Source organism: Fusarium verticillioides, chromosome 2, assembly GCF_000149555.1.
Source record: "Fusarium verticillioides 7600 chromosome 2, whole genome shotgun sequence".
NCBI lineage: Eukaryota > Fungi > Ascomycota > Sordariomycetes > Hypocreales > Nectriaceae > Fusarium > Fusarium verticillioides.
The window spans coordinates 4,003,317-4,023,580 of record NC_031676.1 but is presented as its reverse complement, the minus strand read 5'-3'; the positions used below and the strand labels follow the sequence as shown (position 1 = coordinate 4,023,580).

At 51.4% G+C, this 20,264-nt stretch overlaps 7 protein-coding genes across 12 annotated transcripts; 4 read left to right on the top strand and 3 right to left on the bottom strand.

Annotated features, from left to right (window-relative positions):
- Positions 1-268: 268 nt before the first annotated feature.
- Positions 269-913, top strand: FVEG_03690 (hypothetical protein; the record flags this gene model as incomplete). Its single annotated transcript, XM_018891309.1, has 1 exon — positions 269-913. One exon carries the CDS (start codon positions 269-271, stop codon positions 911-913), a length of 645 nt encoding a protein of 214 aa, XP_018747803.1.
- A 618-nt stretch (positions 914-1,531) lies between these two features.
- FVEG_15320 (hypothetical protein) lies at positions 1,532-5,889 on the top strand. Of its 2 annotated transcripts, XM_018904444.1 has the most exons (2): positions 1,532-3,841; positions 3,926-5,888. In XM_018904444.1, exons 1-2 carry the CDS (start codon positions 1,677-1,679, stop codon positions 5,553-5,555), a joined length of 3,795 nt encoding a protein of 1,264 aa, XP_018747805.1. In that variant the 5' UTR covers positions 1,532-1,676; the 3' UTR covers positions 5,556-5,888. The 2 variants fall into 2 exon arrangements, with proteins under 2 accessions (XP_018747805.1, XP_018747804.1); XM_018904443.1 differs by having other exon boundaries at positions 1,532-5,889.
- Positions 5,600-8,817, bottom strand: FVEG_03694 (L-amino-acid oxidase). Its single transcript, XM_018891311.1, has one exon. It carries the CDS (start codon positions 8,588-8,590, stop codon positions 6,803-6,805), a length of 1,788 nt encoding a protein of 595 aa, XP_018747806.1. The 5' UTR covers positions 8,591-8,817; the 3' UTR covers positions 5,600-6,802.
- Positions 5,914-6,987, top strand: FVEG_03693 (guanylate kinase). Its single transcript, XM_018891310.1, has 2 exons — positions 5,914-6,056; positions 6,111-6,987. Exons 1-2 carry the CDS (start codon positions 6,011-6,013, stop codon positions 6,548-6,550), a joined length of 486 nt encoding a protein of 161 aa, XP_018747807.1. The 5' UTR covers positions 5,914-6,010; the 3' UTR covers positions 6,551-6,987.
- A 500-nt stretch (positions 8,818-9,317) lies between the features above and the next one.
- On the bottom strand, positions 9,318-16,403 carry FVEG_03695 (hypothetical protein; the record flags this gene model as incomplete). Its single annotated transcript, XM_018891312.1, has 6 exons — positions 9,318-12,005; positions 12,056-13,093; positions 13,134-14,217; positions 14,274-15,742; positions 15,793-16,066; positions 16,117-16,403. 6 exons carry the CDS (start codon positions 16,401-16,403, stop codon positions 9,339-9,341), a joined length of 6,819 nt encoding a protein of 2,272 aa, XP_018747808.1. The 3' UTR covers positions 9,318-9,338.
- Positions 9,322-18,282, top strand: FVEG_03696 (hypothetical protein). 5 transcript variants are annotated; one of them, XM_018891317.1, is made up of 4 exons: positions 9,322-12,025; positions 12,099-14,245; positions 14,308-17,564; positions 17,621-18,282. In XM_018891317.1, exons 3-4 carry the CDS (start codon positions 16,947-16,949, stop codon positions 18,164-18,166), a joined length of 1,164 nt encoding a protein of 387 aa, XP_018747813.1. In that variant the 5' UTR covers positions 9,322-12,025; positions 12,099-14,245; positions 14,308-16,946; the 3' UTR covers positions 18,167-18,282. The 5 variants fall into 5 exon arrangements, with proteins under 5 accessions (XP_018747813.1, XP_018747812.1, XP_018747811.1 ...); XM_018891316.1 differs by having other exon boundaries at positions 9,322-10,023; positions 10,136-17,564; XM_018891315.1 differs by having other exon boundaries at positions 12,099-17,564.
- A 283-nt stretch (positions 18,283-18,565) lies between these two features.
- On the bottom strand, positions 18,566-20,244 carry FVEG_03697 (hypothetical protein; the record flags this gene model as incomplete). The annotated part of the gene is made up of 3 exons (XM_018891318.1): positions 18,566-19,237; positions 19,287-19,350; positions 19,397-20,244. The coding sequence occupies 3 exons, from the start codon at positions 20,242-20,244 to the stop codon at positions 18,566-18,568; spliced, it is 1,584 nt and encodes a 527-aa protein (XP_018747814.1).
- Between the last annotated feature and the right edge of the window lie 20 nt (positions 20,245-20,264).

Below are 20,264 nucleotides of genomic sequence, written 5' to 3'. Positions count from 1 at the left end.
CTTAGTTCTTTCAATATTTACTTTGACAGATGAGAGGATCAGCGCTTGGGATCATCATGTATAATATTTCATTCCACTAGACTTGCAAAGGGCCCCTGTCCAATTCACTCAGTCTTTGCGTACCCGGAGCTGAATGCTCCACGCGAGAAATACGTATTGTTCAGATATAAAAACTGGAAGACTTACCAGCAAGTCTCAAGTATTCTCTATCCTCTTCAAACACACTCCTTTTCCACTCACTACAACGCAATCTTGCAAATACTTCAAAATGCAGTCATTCCTTACTTTTGCATTGCTTTTCGGCAGCACTCTGGCTGCTCCATTTAACGCTGACCAGAATGAAGTCGCTCGTTCCGTTGAGGGCGCCCTTGGCCTGGAGAAACGTCAAACCCTTCCCCGATCCGTAATCCAGATCGTTGACTTGGGCAACGGTGAAGACTCCGAGGCTTCTACCACCGATGCTTTCATCGAAACCACTGCTACCAGCACCACTGCCTTCGGGATCCCGACTGATGGACCCGTCGATCCTTTTGGATCCACGGATGACAGCCAACAGCCAGATCCCGCCGGCCCCATCAGTGGTCTGGACAAGAGACAACTCGATGCCCTGACTGGACTTCTGGGAGGACTGGCACCCGTACCCATGAACAAAAGACAGCTCGATGCTCTGACGGGCCTTCTTGGAGGACTCAAGTCCGATCGCCTGAACAAGAGACAACTTGATGCCGTCACCGGTCTTCTTGGTCCACTCCTCGGTGGCCTTGGAGGCCTAGGGGGTGCACCACCTGCCGTGCCTCCACCTGTACCCGTTCCCGGAGTCACCACTACTACGACCGCTACTGGGGTCACTTCTACTGCTAGCGGTGCTGTTCCTACCAACCTCGAGGAGTTCCCCACCTTTGGTTCTGAATGAGAAGGACCGGAGAGCAGAGCGACGGATTTGATGCAGCAGTCCTAGTCACAAGCTTGTCGCTGCATATCATACAAGGCCATGCTTGATGTTCTTCTAGCTGTTGGACTTTTCTTGTGGGGAGTTTTCATGGCGCTGAGATTGGGCTTCGGTGATGGCAGGAATAGAGGCAATAGTGTACGTCGGACGAGGGATGGGTTATACAGATGGGTTTACCGGTGAATATAGTAGCGTTTGAGCTATCAAATATAAATCTGAGCCGGAATCTCGATGTTTTGTTCATAGGCAAATAAACACAGGTGTATCGTCGTGGCTTTTTATAATATCAGACTCCATCATTCTGCAATGCCTTGTTGGTCTTCTTATTTCACAACGCTGCCTGGCAGTTTTGCTATATAAATCTTTACTTTGTGTTCAGATAAGCATGTTTGCTACTGAATCAAATCCCCCAAAATTTCCTGCACCATTTTAACCATAATAAATATGTAACAGTTCATCTGAGTTGTTTAAATTAGGTAGTATTATCGCGAGAGTTATGAGGTCTAGGGTATCACGTGACTATGCCGAGCTTCGGATCCACATGAGCTCACGTTCTCGATGGGCGGCGATAGTTAGCCAAACACCAAGTCGAGATATCCCTTTTTAATAGGGAGATCAATACCGCATCTAACGCTCTATACCGAACAACGAGAATGCCGTCGATGGCCCGTTGAGTTGACCTCAATGGCGTCGCAATCGGCTATCGCAGACCCCCGCAACAAAAACAATGTATAACCGCGACTCAAGGATAATGCGCAAGCTCCTCGGCAAGGCTGCGACCGAGACCCCCGCAGGCGATCCAGCCAATCTCTCGATAACAAGCGCGCCCGCTTCTACAATCTCAGCCTCGTTTCGACCGTCAAAGTCGCAAGATGCCGTCTATAGAGCCGGTGTCCCGATACTGGCCCTCGATGTTTCCCCCGACCGAAGAGCCGCCGTCCTGGCAGGTGGACATATCCTGAAGACAGTAGTCCTCGACGATCCCCACAACTTCAACTTCAACTTTCGCGAGGGCGTGGACTTGAGGGCTGCGATTACTGCTCAGCCTGCGGGACTGAAGGGGAACCAGGCAGCGGATCAGCTCAGCATTCGCGATGTCAAATGGCACGGTGGCTCTACAATCTTCACGGCTTGCGCGAATGGCAAGATCTTCGCATACGATGTCGCACGAGTCGGATCTGGCGCGGCCGAGCCATTGGAATACATGCAGATGCAGGAAGATTCGCGCCAGGTTAACACCCTCGATGTCAATCCACATCTCAAGAGCTGGCTTCTTTCAGGCAGCCAAGATGGCATGGCGCGCGTTTTTGATACTGCGGCACCTCTCCAAGGACGATCGGGCGGCATCACCTTTCGGCAACGATTCGCGCCCCTGAAATGCATTGACTCGGTTCGGCAAGTTAAATGGTCTCCAAAGGTCGGACACGAGATGGCATGCTGTACCGAGGGTGGAGTGGTGCTCAAATGGGATGTCCGCCAACCAGCAAGACCTTTGCTGAGGATCAATGCACACGAAAAGACCTGCGCCTCTATCGCATGGCATCCAGATGGAAACCATCTAATTAGCGCCGGCCGAGATACAAAACTCCATGTGTGGGATCTTTCGAGTTCAGCCGATAAACGACAGAAGCCGAAATGGTCTGTGACAACACCTGCGCCTATCTGGACTATCGCATGGCGACCTGGCCTGTGGTCTGCTACAGCGCAAAACAAACGCGTAGCTCAAATAGCAGTGTCCTACGATGATAGCAGCTCTCGTCGATATGGTACTTCGGCAGTACACATCTGGGACCTGGCTCGACCGACCATGGCATACAAAGAAATCGAGAGATTTGACGCTTCGCCGGCTACTCTGCTCTGGCAAGACCAGGACATGCTTTGGACAGTTGGCCAAGACGGATTGTTTGCGCAAAACGATGTCGCATATGCGCCCAAGGTCATTGATCGCCAGTCTACCTCATCTATGGCATTTTCACCGAAAGGCGATGTTATGATGTTCCTTGACGAGCGATCTCATCAAAGCAGCCGACCTCGACCTCCAGTCACACACCATGCTGAGATAGTGCCTCGTGGCCCCTACGGATCGAGCCCCAACGCCCCCATGCTGAGTATCAGCCGTAGCGACTCGGAGGAGGATGTCGTTGGCAGTTTTCTTGGTCCCCGACGACGAATGAGTCGAAGGAAAGCAGGACGATCCACCAACTTGAGCACGACGCCACCTTCTGGATCTGGCCTCGATGATAAGCCGTTCCTGGCACTCGACCAAGCCATCAATGTTACAGGTGTCTTCAAGACTCAGCAAACGATGGCTTTCGGTCGACTGCCTGCTGTAAAAACAACACAAATCTACCAATATCTCTCAGGACTCTACCTCGAGACGCTCCACCAGGAGCTCCCATACGTTAAAGATGGCAAGCCGCTCAATGAACGAGTCGGTGTTATTCTAGAACATTACGCCCGCGCAGCCGAAAGCGTTTCGTACTTCCGATTAGCACAGACTTGGCGCGTTCTCGCCTACACGGTCGGCCTACTCCTCGATCGTCGCGCTCAATACCACCTTGACCTCCGACTCGGACGCTTCCAGAAGGTGAAGATAGAAGAGAGAAAGGGAAGTGGAATGCTGAAGCCCGTTGACTTTTATACTGCTAGTCGAACCCCCGGCGACGAAACGCCCCGACGTCCTTCTGGAAAGTCAGGGCTCGGTAGCCGCTCTCTGAGCACTCGATCCCTCCTCGCGATGGGATTTGAGAGCACGTCCAACGTCCCAACTCCGCTCGCGCGACCGGCTGACGCTCCCGATAATTCCAAAGAGCATGCACAACAGGTTGGCAAGAAACTTGCAGCCGTCACGGAGCCTGATCAACTTCGCCTTGGGCCTGGCATAAATGACAGGTTCGAAGACACCCCCCGAAAGCGGCTCGACTCGGTTCCCGTCTCTGATGTCAGCCATGAAAGCGAGAGCTCACAGATATCTAGCACTGAAGGCTACGACTTTTACGACGCCGAGGTCTTGCTCAAGGCCCTTGATGTCCCTCCCCCTAAGAAGAAGGAGCCTCTATCGCTGGACTCTACGATTCCAGAGGTTCAGAGGGTGACGCGCCATGATTCGGACGAGAGCTTTGCTCAGATGTTTTCGACGTCTGATGCTACCAAGAAACCTTCGGCTTCGACACCGAGAAGCACTGGACCATGGCGATCGAGCCTTGCGAGACATGCCTCGGACATGGAGAAGGATAACGAGTACCCAAGTCACATTCGCGGCGAAGAGGTTCATGCAGATACGCCGACGGATTCACCCAAGTCACGCCCACATAGTAAGAAGCCGCCGACCGACTCGCCGGAGGATCTTTTCTTAATCTCTCAAACCACAATGGGAAATGATGATTCGTTCCCGTCGCAAACGTCAGAGCCCTTACAATCTGAACCGTCGCCCCCCAAGATTGTGGCGGAGTCTCTTCCAGCGAAGCAAGACTCCCCTCAGCCACAAGTACTTGTTCCAGCAAGTCATCCCAATCGATCCAACAGCCCTGCCAAAGACCTGTTTCCTGCGCAGAAAGATCTTCGGCCTCACATCGTGGAGACAGACTTTCTCCCATGGGACGATGATCCTTTATATCCCTTCCCGACTACTGTGTCTGGCAATAGCCCAATTGTCTCACCGCTTGATCCCTACACTTCCATCACAGAGGCCTTGCACTACGAGTCGCGAACTTCTGCTGTTAATGCTTCGGCCATCGTTCTTCTTCTTAAGCCTTTAGTACCCGACTTTGTGATAGACTATCACCAGGCCAACGCAGTCCTGCGACAGCACCACTCGAGACTGATGCAAATGGGCCTCTTCATTGAGGCGTCGCTTCTACGGAACTTGTGCATTAAAGGATGGCCAGAAGGGTTGCCCCAGTGGGGCGAGAACTATACAGCAATCTTCACACCAGCGCAGCAGAACGGAAAGGTTAGCTTCCTTTGCTCTGCGTGCAAGAAACCCAGGGAGCTTGATCCCAAAGATGGCCCAGAAGCTATCTGGACTTGTGAGCGATGTCGCACCACCATGGCGCCATGCGCTGTCTGTGGCCATAGAGAGCCAACACATGCTGAATTCGCACATGTGGAACTACCAACCGCCTTGGGCTCCCCAGACTCCTGGCTCTCCCAATGGTGGTACTGTCCTGGTTGTGCACACGGCGGTCATGCCTCCTGTCTCACAGCATGGCACGCTGTTCTCGATCAGCCAGACTCTAGCGGCTCAACTACCTTCAGCGATGGCTGTTGTCCCCTCGATGGCTGTGGACATGCCTGTCTTCCAGGCCGATATCGCGGTGAGACTAGCACAGCGCGATCTGATGAGATTGGTCGCGCGACCGTAGAGAAGACGAGGGCAAGAGATGAGCGTGGAGCAAGTAGCAGTAGACGATCGAGTCCTCGTGCAGGCATGGATAGATCTGTCAAGAGTGATGGCAATGACATACCGCAGAGCAGAGCGGTGGGTATGGCGCGGGATGCGCTGAATAAGGGCAGTGGAGGGATCCTCAGCTCGAGCCCTGGAAGGGCTGTTGTGACGGGGGAAAGGGAGAGGAGGAAGAGTGTCAAGTTTGCGAGCACTGATTGATAGAGCTGCGGTGGACAGTCTTGTGCCTTGTGTTATTACTATTAGCATGGCGTTTGGATGTGGAGTTATCTGCTGGGGAGATCATGGCGTTCTAGCTACGAGATGGTTGTTGGAGATGTGCATGGTTGAGCGATGAAAGGGACCACTGAGGCGGAATATTTTGGCTGCATAGTTTAGCAACTAACTGATTTTCATAAGAAAGTATCGTCTTAGGCAGCTGTGTAGGCATTAAAGTTTACTGTCTATACATGATGAGTAGGTTTGACTTTGCCGTAGGGCTTGAAGTACTCTTAACCCTCAACTTTATGCATCTAATAGACCGATAGAGGGAGCCAATTTATTAGACTTATACGTGACTGCGCTTCCGAACAATCGCGGACGACTCACCACCATCTCTCTACAGACAATCTCATTTCTCTTCTAAACTGTCTCCATCCTTGAATATCGTCGAGAACATGGATTTCTCTGGCTCAGAGTCATTTACATACCACATGAGCACAGGTACCTACTGCTTTGACCCTACTACTTTCTTTCATCATGCTGAACATGCTCTAGCACTGCTCGACACTCGTCCCATCATTATATCTGGCCCTTCTGGCGTTGGCAAGGGTACATTAATACAAAGATTGAAGGGCAATCACCCAACCATCTTCTCATCCGCTGTCTCGCACACGACGCGCCAGCCGCAACCTGGCGAGGTTGAGGGAGTCGCCTACTTCTTCTGCTCCGCGCCAGAGTTTCACAGCATGAAAATGCGGAAAGAGTTCGTCGAGCACACTTATTTCAGCGGCAACTTCTATGGCACGAGCAGGAAAGCCATGGCTGAGGTGATGAAGGAGGGTCTGGCCCCCATCTTGGATATCGAGATGGAGGGCGTCAAGAAGATACAGTCTTCAGACTTGGTTGCTCGCTATATCTTCCTCAAGCCTCCGAGTCTAGAAACACTCGAAGCCAGACTTCGATCCCGCGGTACCGAAAATGAAGCGAGCATCTGACAGCGTTTGGAACAAGCCAAGCTAGAGCTTGAGTTTGCAGAGACTGGAGTGCACGACATGATCATCGTCAACGACGATCTTGATGAAGCGTATCAGCAGCTGGAGGACTTTATCTTTCCGCATCGAATCTATAGTTAGGTGGCTCCACCAACTATATGCAATATTGGTATCTATCCACATCTGCACTGAAAGATGTATTGCCCGCCCTGTGGCAAGATGACCCTTTATCAGGGCTTAGAGGGCTTACTCAAGTCATGGCTTGGCCTCGTGCCTAATCCATCTTCCCATCCAACGTCGATTGATCTCCTTTGCCTCTTCCACCATTCCTAGCTCTAGCAACAATTGAATCGTCCCCCTTGCAGCGGAGTATATAGCTGAGCTAATCCAAGCCTGCGTCGGGGCTGTATGCTCACCAATGAAGATAGTATTGTGCTCCGTCTGATGATACGCCGGGATGTACAGATTGTGTTGCTCAACATCAGGACGACACCACGATGTCGCAGTATGTTCATCTTGCAACCAGCACAACCGTTCATAATCACCCGTATAGAGCTCTCGCGCTTGCTCCCCGTGAAGACTAACGATTGCGGCGAGAACTGTCTGGACGTGCTCTTCGTCAGAGAAGCTGACGTAGCGATCACTCCAATCTCCACCACGGTAGTGTGTAATCAGCCCAGGTCGGGACTCATTTAGTCCGTAGACAGGATAGTATAATGCGCCGATGGGTCTACTCTCAGGAATGGAGTAACCACCAAAGATGGGGCGGTCGCCTTTCTCCCAGAAACGTTCGGAGAAGAGGAGGGAGACTTTGCAGGCGGATTTGAAGCGTAGGCCTGCTTCGCTGATTGCGCGGCCGAGGACGGATGAGAATGAGGGGAGGTCCATGAAGCGGGTCATTGTGAAGGGAACTGCCATGATGGTGTAGTCGTAGTCTTTCGACTCGAACGTCCGTTTCTTGACGCTGGGATACCATGAGAGTCTTGTTCGAGTTTGGCCATCTTTGCTCTTGACTGGTTCGAGCTTTCTGATCTTGCGATTGAGAACCAGACGATCGGAAACGTGAGGGATGAAAGCATCGGTGAGTCGATTGAAGCCTCCATCAACGCACTTCCACTCTGTCTCGCCTAAAGAGTCTTTCGTCCCATCCAATGCTAGGTTTGAGTTGTGCACCAATTCATCCCAGAAGACATCATAATCCGTCGCAGTCCAGATAGCATCAGTTACGTTCTCGCTGGCATGGAAAGATTCCCGCATCATACATTGTTCACTCCAGTCATCGTAGCCCTGGCCCATGACGAATTTGTGAGACCGCCAGACGTCGGCCTGAATGGCTTTGAGCATAGTTTCGTTCTTGAGGATCTCATTCATACGGCGCTTAGTTTCGTTATACTCGGCGGAGACCATAGCTGGCGGTCTGGCGAGGCTTGAGTTTGCGAGAATGTCTGTTCTCGTTGGGATGCTGCCGTCAGGATGGCGACCAGTTCCCCAAGCAATAAGCTCATTGGGATGATGTTGAATCCACGGGATAAAGTCTACTTTCCACTTTGAGTCATTGCCATTCATGGAATTGAGAGTCTCGGCCAACTGGAAAATCAGGCGATGCTCCGTATACTCATGTGTAGAGTTATCACTCTTATACGTGACGGTATACGGCAATCTCATCGGGCCCATCTCTGCAAATTCCTGTGTACCACCGACAAACTTGGTCCTGAAGCGTCCGCCGACTCTATCGCTAGCTTCGATGATCTCCCAGTTGTGAAGACCTATGCTATCTAGCATGAGAGCGGTGGTAAGCCCGGAAACACCGCCCCCGACAATGGCGATCGAGGCATTGGGGACTTTGGAGACTGAGGTGCAATTGAGCTTCGCGACGTCGTCGAACCAAGCTCCGACCGATTCAAAATCTTGCATCTGTGGTTTGTTGACACAGGAACCAGTTTGTTGGCGATCTTTAAGTGGTAAACTAGTGCCATGTACGCTGCCCAAACATGGCAGCAGGAGAACTGAGGCGCCCCAGAGCTGATGGGTAAACTTGACCATGTTTGGTGGGTATAGAAGCACTCGGGGTATCAAAAGAGATCGAGAGATGATGAATGATCTTTGCACAAGTTTGCGAAGTCATTGAGCAATAAGTACTCAAGCATCATCACTGAGAACCACACAGCTGCGACAATTCATGTCTACCTTGATGGCATATACTCCATCATGCGATTACATTTAATATCTTCGCTGCATTGGAGTCGGCTATGAGGTTCCAGCGAATATGCACGGCAGTTGCATAAGTAAAAGACGATGGGACCTGATCTGCATGAAAAGACCCTGATGGCTTGGCGCCAACCCCATCGAGGTGATCAGCGCCGGGCCGCAGGGCCTTGTTAATGCCAGTGATGAGCAATATATGCAAGAGAATAGCGGTGGTTTACGAAGAAAATAACACTCACCAATGTTGCAGTGCAGCAAAGTCGCGTTGTCGTTGCAGCAGTGGAGCTATCCCTCCAGGTTCACGTAACAAGTAGCCGATCGCAAGACCTTCATCATAAACCATGGAAACATTGAGACGAATTTAGGATATTTTAGGATGATTGATGACAGTAAAGACAAGGCTAGTATAGTCTACGATATACTTGATAGACTCTGTGATGAAAAGGTTTAGGCTGGTCACATAAGATGAACGCGATTGTGGTGAATGACCAAGTTAAATGTCTATGTATATATATATAAAGAAACTATTCAATCTAATTTAACCATAAAAGAAACTCTAGCTTAACCATAAATATACTTATCAAGCCTATACTCTGGGTCCCCAAAGCTTCAACCTCTCAGCCTCAAACCCAGCCTTATCCTCTGCCGTGGTCTTCAAGAACCCAATCTCCTTCCAGATATGGATATACTTCCTCACTACCGTCTCGGAAACAGGTCCGACGGCTGAAAGAGACTTGGAGTGCTCAAGCGAATGCTTCACATCGAGAACAAGGCCACCACATGCCATGCGCAGGTATGTGTCTTCAAGGAAGTCGGCGAGCAGAGCAGCGGGGTTATCCTGCTGAGGAGCTTTGCGCACCATGTCGAGCCACTGCTTGAAAGGGACCTTGTTGGGAATGCGAAGGGTGTCGGAGAGGATGTTGTTGACATCGCGCCATTGTTGGCCGATGGGATTATCGATGTGATAGATTGGGTATGGGGTTCGGTCGGAGAGGATGAGATCGGTTAGACTATCCGCGATGTCGTTGACAGGAGTCCAGTTGAGATTGCCATCGACGTCAGGAAGAGCGTTTAGAGTCTGGGAGGACTTGATGAGGAAGCCAAAGTGCTCCATGGGGTTCCAGTAGCCACTCGTCTTGGATCCAGCGATCTGACCAAGTCGCACGACCATGGGACGGAAACGATCGGTAAACTTGTGGAGAGTCTCATCAAGCATCCTCTCACAACCCCATTTCGCTTCAGCGTATCCGTTACCCAGTAGTGAGTCAATGGTAGTTCTCTCCTCGGGCACAACAATCTTGCCAGTCTGTCCAGCGGCAAGACCCCACTGTCCAACAACCCCAATTGAGGAAATCATCTGGAAGCTGAACTTGAAGTCTGCAGGACGACTAGAAGCACACTCACGTCCCAGATCAAGAAGATTGCGGAAGACCTGGAACTGCGACTCAAAGCCTGAAAGAGGACGCTTCGCACTCATGGGCCAGGCATTGTGAATGATGTGCGTAACAGACTGAATCAAAGACTGGTATTCACTGTCGGCAACTCCAAGCTTGGGCTTCGAGGTATCGGCCTGGAAGATGCGAACCTTGGACTTGAGATGCTCTGGGAAGCGGATTCCCTTGTCTCTCATAGCCTTGTACTGGCGGGTAGTCGCGTCTTCTCTGTTGGGGCGGTTGAGACATATGATGGTGCGGACTTCTTCGAGTTGGGCCAGGGCGTAGACGAGATGGCTTCCCAAACCGCCTGATGCGCCTGTGACGAGGACGACGTTTTCGTTCTTGCCGAGAGAAGGACCATTGGGGTTTGAAGTAGGCGCCTTGAAGCCAGCGGTGTACTTGTTGACAAGCTCAGTGATCGCTTGTTCACGTGCGGCGAGGTTCGAAGTGTCGCTATGGGTGACTACTGTTTCTTGCGCGACAGCTTCGGAGACAACAGGTGCAGGAACCGCAGCAGGTTTAGAAGCTGGCGTAGCCAAACCCATCTCCCGCGCCAGCATGGTCTTGAGGTCGCCAACAGTCTGACACTCCATAAACAGCTGCTCATGCGCAATATCCAGCCCAAACGTATCCTGGAACCGACTCGCAATAACAAGCGACAGAAGCGAATCAACACCACAATCCGCAAAGTTCGTCTCGTCATCTAGATCAGATCTCGCAACACCACTCTCCTCAGAGATAATCTCAAGAGCGCGCTCAAACTCAACCTCAGCTGATTCCGCAAACTCCTCTTGGAGCTCTGGGGTAGCGCTCCCAGTGGTGGTCGTGTCACGACCAGAATCACTAGCTGCAGAGGATGAACTTCCAGAGACATCTTCGTCTGCGCCGAGAAAGGTTCGTAGATCCTTGACGGTGGGATGTTCGAAGAAGAGAGCGTTGAAGTCAAGGTCAATGTCGAGTTCCTCTTGGAAGCGAGCAGAGATTGTAAGACCAAGGAGGGAGTCGATGCCGACGTCTGAGAAGGTTGTGCCGTCGGTGAAGTCGGAGACGTCGATTCCGCTCTCTTCTGAGATGATGCGGACTGCGGTAGAGAACTTTGGTGGTTCTACCTTGGCTGCTGGTTTGTTCTGTGTTGGCTTGGCGGTAGACTTTGGTTGTGAGGGAGTGGTTCGGGGTTTGTCTTGCGTCTGGCGCTGAGGCTGGCCCTTCTTACCACTCTCAATAGAGAGGATCACCTTGAGGACTCTTCGCGGGACACCTTGAATCGCGATCTGACCGAAGAAAGCAACAACCCTATCCTGGTCAAAGATCGTCACATCACCATACCAAAGCTTATCCTCCCCAGCATGCATCTGAGTATAAGTAGTATACTCCTTCTCAAAGTCCAAAGGCTCAAACAGCTCAAGTGACCCCCAGCCATGGTTCATGTAAACATCCACATCAATGTCAGTGTGATCATTGCAGTTCATAGCAAAGCCACAAGACTGAGTAAGAGCATCGATGACGGCGGGATGAGTGTGGAAGTCACCATCACGCTTGACGGTGCCGAAGCTGATCTTGCTGGAAGCTTCGAGGGTTTCGCTGTTGAGGACGACTTCGTCGATGGCACGGTAGTCGTCGTGGAAGCGGGCGAGGGGACGGATCATGCGGTATGCCATGGGGCGATTGAAGCGCGCGCTTTCACCGGTGGTGATTTGGTTGCGGAGGTTTTGCATCTTTTGCTTTATGGTGCGGGCTTCGCTCTGGAGGGCGTCTTGATGGCTTCGGTCTTTGAAGCGGACTACACAGGCGGAGTGTTCCTGCAGATTGCCCTTGTTCTGCAAGGTTGTAAGTTTAGGTGCGGATATCGAATGAAAAAGATACTTACATCGAAAGACATGAACTTGATTGAGACTGACTGAGATGACCAGTCTGCATCAGCATGGGCCTGGATAGGCTGTCGAGATCCATCACCACGGAGGATCAAGGCCTTATACACGGTCATGTCCGAGACTACTACCATATCATCCTTCTGCTGTGGTTGATACCTCTCAAGCAGATACTTACCGAGACTCAGCGCGATATCAGCATAGACAGAAGGAGTGCAGAGAGGGATCCCGTCGACCTCATGGCCTTGGACGAGAGGGCTCAAATCCTTGCGAGCAATATCAGCCTCAACAACAATATGAGTTTTCTTAGAGTTACCGCTCTCCTCAACAACACTGTGGATAGTAGTGCTCTCAAGCTTGGACACATTGTTGATGACCAAAGGAGGGTCACCCTTTCGCAGCGACCAGTCGTTGACGTACTGGATCCAGTACTCCTTGAGATCCCAGCTATAGGCCGGAAGATCCACGACAGTGTGTGCGCCAGGGAAGTTGCTCTGGTAATCAGCCCAATTGATGCTAGCTCCAGCATCGTAAAGACTCTTGAGCGCTGCGGAGAGCATATCCCAGGGTGCTCGGCTGCGTTGGAGGGAGGCGACGCAGGTGATCTGTTGGCCGAGGGTGGGCTTGACCATGCCGGAGACGGCTGGATGAGGACCGACTTCGAGCACCATTGAGCGATCGCTGAGATAGCCGTCACGATAAGCAGTGGTCAATGCGGTGAGCATGTTGACGGGCTGTCGAGAATGGCGGGCGAGATATGAGGCATTGAATGGGTTCTCATTCTCGATGACAGTACCTTCCAAGGGACACAGAACTGGGATTCGGGGCTCTGAGAAAGCCACTTTTTTGGCGAGCTTCTCTATGTCGAATACCACTGGCTCCAACTGGGACGAGTGGAAAGCGTAAGGTACCTTGAGAAGAGTGGTCTTGAAGCTAGCCGCCGTGAGCTGTTCCTTGACCTTGGCGATCTGCTCATTCGGACCAGCAAGAACAGTCTCGATAGGAGAGTTAATACAAGCCGTCTCATAGTTTTCTCCCTTCAGAAGCATTAGCGATCTCCTCCTGGGATCCCTTCACCACAAGCATGGCGTGGGTACCGCGAGTACACTTCTGCTCAAGAAGCTGCGCTCGACCACCAACAAGAAACAACGTATCAGTATCCGACAAAACACCAGCAACGTTAAGAGCAGCATATTCCCCGAGACTGTGTCCCACAACAGCAGTCGGAGTAATTCCCCAAGTCGCCCAGAGTTTGCTCAGCGTAATCTGAAGACAAACACTAGCAAGCTGGACAAGTGAAGGCGCAAACTTGCTGACATCAGGCTCATCAGATTGAATGAAAGAAAGCATCGAAGTGAATCCCAAATTCTGAGCAATCCGATCAAGTGAGAGAAGCTCATTGCGCACAAACTCATTCTCTTCAAAGAGCTGTTTTCCCATTCCAGGGTACTGAGCTCCTTGACCTGTGAAAGTAAAGACTACCTTTGGTGCAGCCTTGGGTCGCGTGACGCCAGTGTTGTTCTGAAGAGCTGTTTCGATCTTGGAGCATATTTCTTCGGGGGTAGCGCCGGGGACGAGAATGCGGTGTTGGTGGTGGATGCGTCGCGCTGTGGTGGTGTAGGAGAGCTCGGCGAGGGAGGTGTGTGGGTTTGTGCTGAGGAACTTGAGCATTGAGCGCATGTTTCCTTGAAGAGAAACGCCGCTCTTTGCAGTGATGGCGATGGGGAATTGAACACGAGAGTCACTGCTGGCGATGAGTTGTTTTCTAGGTGGTGCGTCCTGGATCAACAGCGCGGAGTTACCTCCCGCAGCACTGAAGTTGTTGACAAAGACACGTCTGGGGTTAGTCTCTGTACCTTTCTTCCATCCTGTTGGTTCCAAGGCAATTCGAACGTTTCGTTGGTCGAGATCAGTGGGAAAGCGATGATTGATCTTGTTCTTGATACCGCAGTGTGGAACGATGGTATCCTTCTTGAGCATTTGAAGAACCTTGATCACACTGCAGACACCAGAAGCAGCTTCTCCGTGGCCGATATTTGCTTTCGCTGAGCCGATGTAGAGCTTCTGGGAGTCTGGGCGGGCGACTTTGCCTTCTGCTAGAGGAGGTGCAAAAGTCTCGAGGACACTGGACATCTCGGTTGCATCGCCAGCTTGCGTACCGCTAGGCATGCATGTGATTAGTATGTAAGGTAAAAGAGAGATGGGGAGTTGACTTACGTTCCATGCATTTCGACGTAACTGACAGAATAAGGATCAACAGCAGCCTCGTTCAAGATCTTGTTAAAGATGACCCGCTGCGCACCAACATGCGGCCGTGTAATCGACTCCGACTCAGCAGAATGATTCGTATACGCCCCAAGAACAACGCCCAAGATCGGATCATTCTCCGCAATCGCATCATCAAGCCTCTTGATAATAATAGTCGCTACACCTTCACCGCGACAGTACCCATCAGCCCCATCATCAAAGGTCTTACAGTTTCCTGTGCGTGAGAGAAAGTGTCCCCTGTCAAGACCAGCGTGGTAATCTGGGTTGGTCAAGACATTCGTACCGCCGGCGATGGCAGTGTCGACGTCGCCTTGCCAGAGGGCATTGCAGGCTAGATGGATACCGGCGAGGGATGATGAACACGCTGTGTCGACGGCGTAGCTGGGACCGCTGAACTTGAAGAAATAGTTGATGCGGCCGGGAATGAAAGCTCGGTTTCCGCCGGGGATGAAATATGTGTCGATGTTTTGAGCGCTGTTCGTTTCCATCCAGTCGTTGCTAGTGACACCGTAGAAGATACCAACACGATCAGGTCGAGTAGATGGCGTGGCATCAGGGACAATACCGGCTTGTTCAATCGCTTCATAAGCTGTCATGAGAGCTAACCTCTGCGCGGGATCAATCTGAGGAGCTTCACGGGGAGAAATGTTGAAGAAGCGAGCGTCGAACTCAGAAGGATCATCTAGCCAGCAACCAAACGGAGTAGCGCTTGTGTTCTTTGCTGCGCCGGTAGGATCGACGTGTGTTTGCTGATCCCAGCGAAGACTTGGAACGGGCTTGTGCACGTCGAGGCCTTTGTAGAGAAGATCCCAGTAGGCTTCGTTATCCTTTGCACCGGGGAAGCGGCCGGACATCGCGACGATAGCAAGCTTTGGCTTACTCGTGCCAGCGTCAGGAACGCTAGGAACACTGGTTGGTTGGCTGGGCACGGTAGTCTCTGGAACGAGATACCGAAGAGACGTCTTCTTGAGAGCAGTGTAGATCAAATGCTCAGCATTCGAACCAATCGACTGAACAGTAAACTGCTGAGACCCAGTAGTCTCAAGAGCAGCTTGGACATCATCAAAGATCGAGCTCCAGCGTAGAGGATGAAGAAGAGCTTGAGCGATCGCATCTTCCAAAAGTATCGCGAAGCTTCGCTCTTCAGGCTTAGACCCCGTGCTGGAGAGAAGAGGAATCTGTTCAGATGGTGACACGGCCTTGTTAAGCATCAAACCATCAACGATCCGTCGGGCATCTTTCTGAGAGTACAGATGCGGTGCGTGGTAAGCGCCATAGATGGGAATGGCTTTGGACGTAATGCTTTTGGAAGAAAGCCACTGCGCAAGGTCGCTAAGACGCTGAGGCGGTCCGCTAACGGTTATGCCATTTGGTGCATAGGCACTGATATAAGGCATGCTAGTCAAGACACCGCCGTCCTACAGTATCATATCAGAATCCAATTGTTATCCCATTGTATGGTACTTACGTTGGCATCCCAGAACTCCTGGAAGGCTTTGGCTGCCTTTTGACCCGGGACAAGAAGAGCCCAGCTCCTGTTCAAGTCTTGGCCTGGATCAACTCGTCGGGCTGTATCAGTAACGAGAAGACCTGTTCGGAAAGCCGCGACCACGGATGACACAGCCATAGGGATCAGATCTGCTGTGAAGCTACTGCAACTCACAGCCGCAGCTGCGAAAGCGCCGGTGCAGAGACCAACTACCCTTGTATTTTGCGCATCATACGAAGAGATACCCGCTTGACTACTCTTGTCAACATTCCCCAAAGCACAATTGAAGGATAAGTGACTTACCTAATGAATGTACCAAGCTGATACAACGTCGTCATCGCCATATCAAGCGCCACACATCGCGGGCCACTCTGATCCCAGAGAAGGAGATCCTCCTGGCACGTGAACCGCGGGAGATCCTTTCTGATACTAAACGGGATTTTGAAGAGTTCAGCACGGAGGGCGTTGTAGCTCTGGTTCAGAAACTCATGAAGGAAGAGATTGTCGCGCTTCTGGAGGAGGTGCTGTAAGTGAGGTTGGACCTCAAAGGTTTGGTCTCCGAAGAGATACAGCTTCATGTGGGATACCATGACAAAGGTGTTGAATCTTGCAGATGTTTGTTGGTTGAAGTCTATGATGTTTTGTCTATAGCTACTCTTCTCTCTCTTGGCTTTGATGAGACGATGCCTCTTTTATCTACCTTCATATCACTCTCATTCTTTCTGCTGACCTTATCTAACCGTCATCTTCTATCAGAGATAGAGATCTTCATCTTACTCGGAGTCCGGCATATCAGACTATCAATCTTCTGAATGCCGTCATCAGCGACCCGACGTCAACAAAGAGGTTCTCGTTCCCGACACTGAGCCTCAACATACCCAGATAATGCACGTCTGACCCAAAACAGACACATTACCGCTGTCGTCTTACAGAACACCAGCCATTTTTCTGTATCAAGAGCCTGTAAGACGGCGTCCGAGTCTCGGGAATCAGGTCGGTTCAGCTCGGGAACTCCACGGCGACTAAGGACTTCGGACGCCGCGTGATCTCGTCATCTCTCATAAAGCTTGATCCTATCGCATTCAATAATTTCTCTGTGTTTAACACTAGGCAGTCAGTACTGAAGTGCAAATATGGACAAGACGGATAGATACGCTGTCATTGAGCATGTTACGCAGGTCAAACACCTTGTGCATGATCCGCACAGCTTCCTCACTGAGTTAGTCGCCCAGCAGCAGCAGTATCACTGCATTGCCTGGCTTTGCCACTTCGACATCCTCTCCAAGATCCCCCAGCCTCCAGAGTCAATCACCTACTCTGATGTCGCCGCCGAGGCGAAAGTCCCGCTGTCAAAGCTGCAGTCTGTGGCGCGCATGGCGATGACTACGGGTTTGCTTTGCGAGACCAAAGATGGCAAGCTTTCTCACAATACCCTTTCTGCGCAGTTCGTTACGAATGTTCACATGAAGGTGCAGCTTCTTCATATCTTCAATCAGACTGTTCCTCTCATGGCGGGCTTGATTGAAGCTACGGAGAAATGGGGCGAGACGTCTGCGACTAATGAGACGGCTTACAATATTGTGCACAACACTGAATTGTCTTTCTTTGAGCATTTGAAGACGAGACCTGATCTCAATGAAGGCTTCCAGGCTTATATGAAGAGTCGTGCTGTATCACACACGGGCTCTAATGTTGAGCATCTTCTGAACGCCTTTAACTGGAAGCCCTTGGGACAAGCGCAAGTCGTTGATGTAAGTTCCAAGTTCCCGTCTCTATGCTGCCTCGACTTCTCGCTGATGATGTATAGATCGGTGGAAGCAGTGGCTCAACATCCATCATGCTAGCGACGGCATTCCCGTTACTCAACCTCGTCATCGAAGACCTCCCAGAGCCCATTGAGAACGCCAAAACTCGTCTGTCTGACTTACCATCCGACATCAAATCTCGTATTGAGATCAAGGCCTACGACTTCTTCACTCCCCAACCCATAAAGAACGCAGACGTGTACCTCTTGCGCACCATTCTTCACGACTGGCCCGACGCTGATGCCATCAAGATCATCCAAGGCATCGTCGCAGCCATGGGTCCATCCAGTCGCTTGTTGATCATGGACATGGTGTTGCCCAAGCCAGGTTCTGGGTCTGTGACCTTTGAAGCAGCGCTCAGACAGAAGGATCTCACCATGATACAGTGCTTTAATGCGCAGGAGCGGGAGGTTGAGGAGTGGAATGCCCTGCTTACCAAGGCTGATCCAAGGTTGAAGATACAGGCGATTGAGAGACCTGCTGGGAGTGAGTTGTCGGTCATTGAGGCTACGCTAGATGGGTCTCCGGAGCAGGCGGCGTGGCTTTAGACAGATTTATAGATGAGATCTCAATGACATCTTTATTGCCGTAACTTTGCTTCTCTCGATGGTGGCGATACTTGCCATGTCATTGTAGAGATGAAATGACGGCATGTCAACTGTGGAAGTCTGTCTAAAAATGTTCACCAAAGCCAACGTGGTGTTTTTCTCACGCCTTTTCTCCCATTTTATGTTCGTCCAGCGATCGATGAAGTCGGCGATGCGGAAAAGAGCCTTACAATCGCCCAGCTTCAATGCTCCAGACCATGGCGTTAGGATCATAAGGTAACTTGTCAGTCGCGATGTGGTACTGTATAGTATCACCAATATCTTAACAGTTACTGCTCGTACGTGAACACACTCAATTGACAATATTTACCCTATCTACCTACTACCACTCATACACATCTAAGACCAATCCCCATCCTGAAGATCCTCCAACTTCTGTCCCGCCTTGATCTGCTCCTGCACCTCCTTCATAGTCCAATGTCTATACTTATGCCCCTTTGGAAAATTCGTATTCACCAATGGAACCCGTCCCCCACTGACGACATGCGTCAACGCCTCAGCAAACTTCTCATACGCATACGCCTCCGGATCATGCGACCAAACCCACTTGGGATATCGCGATCTGATCAGCGCCGGATTCTTCATGATCGCATCCCAATCCGTGTGCTGCTTGAGCTGCTGGTTCACGAAGCCCATTTTCTGGCCACAACTAACACGCTGGAAGCGTAGTTTGTTGTATACTTTTGTAGCGTTGGCAGCTTGGGATTTTCCTGCGAGTTGCAGGCATGTTGCGAGGGTCACGCCGTCTTCTATGGCTTGCGTTGCGCCGTTGCCGGATGTGGGCAGGAATGCGTGTGCTGCGTCGCCGAGCTGCACGACGTGGCCGCCGGGGGACGTCCATTGTTCGTGGGGGTCGCGGAATTTGAGCTGCCAGTTCACGACGGAGCCTTTGGGGGCGGTGCGGATGAAGGCTGCGATTGCTGGGTGGACGGCGTCGTTCTTTTCCATCTCGGTGATTACTTCTGCTGGGTCGATGTCTGGGATCCAGGACTCGCTGGCAGATTCAGCGTGCTAGAAGTCCTGTTAGTGGGTTTTTGAGAATTGGGGAGAGGAGACTTACAGAGTGGATGAAGCTCCAGAAAGCGAGATCGTGAGTCAAGCAAATCATGTTGTGAGAACCGTTTCTGTAGTTGTTAGTGTGGCCTCTCTCATCGTCCTCAGATAGCTCACCCAAGCCAGAACTGCCAAATCGGCTTATCGCCAGGCTTAAAGTTCCACATCTCCCTAACCTTGGGATCCTTCAGCGCATGCTCAACAGGATAACCCGCACGGTAAATCGCCTTCCCACTCGTCGCCAACTGATCCGGCATACCAGGAACGACAGTGTTGCTCTTGGTCCTCAGCCCATCAGCTGCAACGACGATATCCGCTGTTCTCTTTTCCCCATTCTCGAGAACAACACCCCCAGAACGACCTTCAACATCCTCCCAGTACTCAACGACCTTGCATCCCCACTCGACATGAATGCCCACGCGCTCCGCCTGCTTCAAGAACGCGCGGTACAGTTTAATGCGCGAATGGGCATTTACAGAGGGAAACCCACGACGACCGGGCAAATGCTCTGGGTCATTGAACATCGGCGGTGCAGGACCCCAGATACGCTCGCCAGTCTGTCTATAGTAAGACATGTCGACGTCGTACTGGTTCTCCTCAATCTCATAGCCCATATCAGGCCAGTGGCGCAGAAGAAGAATTGCGCTGGGCTGAATTTGGACATTATCGCCTGTCCAGACTGCACTGGGACTACGATCGATAATGCGAACATTGTGTCCTTTGCGCCAGCATTCAAGGGCGCAGGTGATCCCGCCTAGACCAGCGCCTGCGATGAGGACGTTGATACCGGTGGAGGGGTAGCGAAAGACTTGGAGGTCAATGCCTCGCTTGATGGAGTCATCGAGTCTTTCTTGGGAAAAGGTTGGGTATTCTTGATGATCACCGTTGAGAGTGCCGTTGGGCTTCTCATCGTGCTTGTCAGCCATGATGGGGTGAGTGCCGCCGTTTGTCTGTGTGTTTGTCATGATTCCCAATTGAATTGAGT

Excerpts from the sequence above, each read along its gene's own strand:
- FVEG_15320 (XM_018904443.1), top strand. The coding sequence starts at position 1,677 with ATGTATAACCGCGACTCAAGGATAATGCGCAAGCTCCTCGGCAAGGCT.
- FVEG_03694 (XM_018891311.1), bottom strand. The coding sequence starts at position 8,590 with ATGGTCAAGTTTACCCATCAGCTCTGGGGCGCCTCAGTTCTCCTGCTG.
- FVEG_03693 (XM_018891310.1), top strand. The coding sequence starts at position 6,011 with ATGGATTTCTCTGGCTCAGAGTCATTTACATACCACATGAGCACAG. Across the intron at positions 6,057-6,110 it reads TACATACCACATGAGCACAG|CACTGCTCGACACTCGTCCC; the intron begins GTACCTACTGCT and ends AACATGCTCTAG.
- FVEG_03696 (XM_018891316.1), top strand. The coding sequence starts at position 16,947 with ATGGACAAGACGGATAGATACGCTGTCATTGAGCATGTTACGCAGGTC. Across the intron at positions 17,565-17,620 it reads GACAAGCGCAAGTCGTTGAT|ATCGGTGGAAGCAGTGGCTC; the intron begins GTAAGTTCCAAG and ends GATGATGTATAG.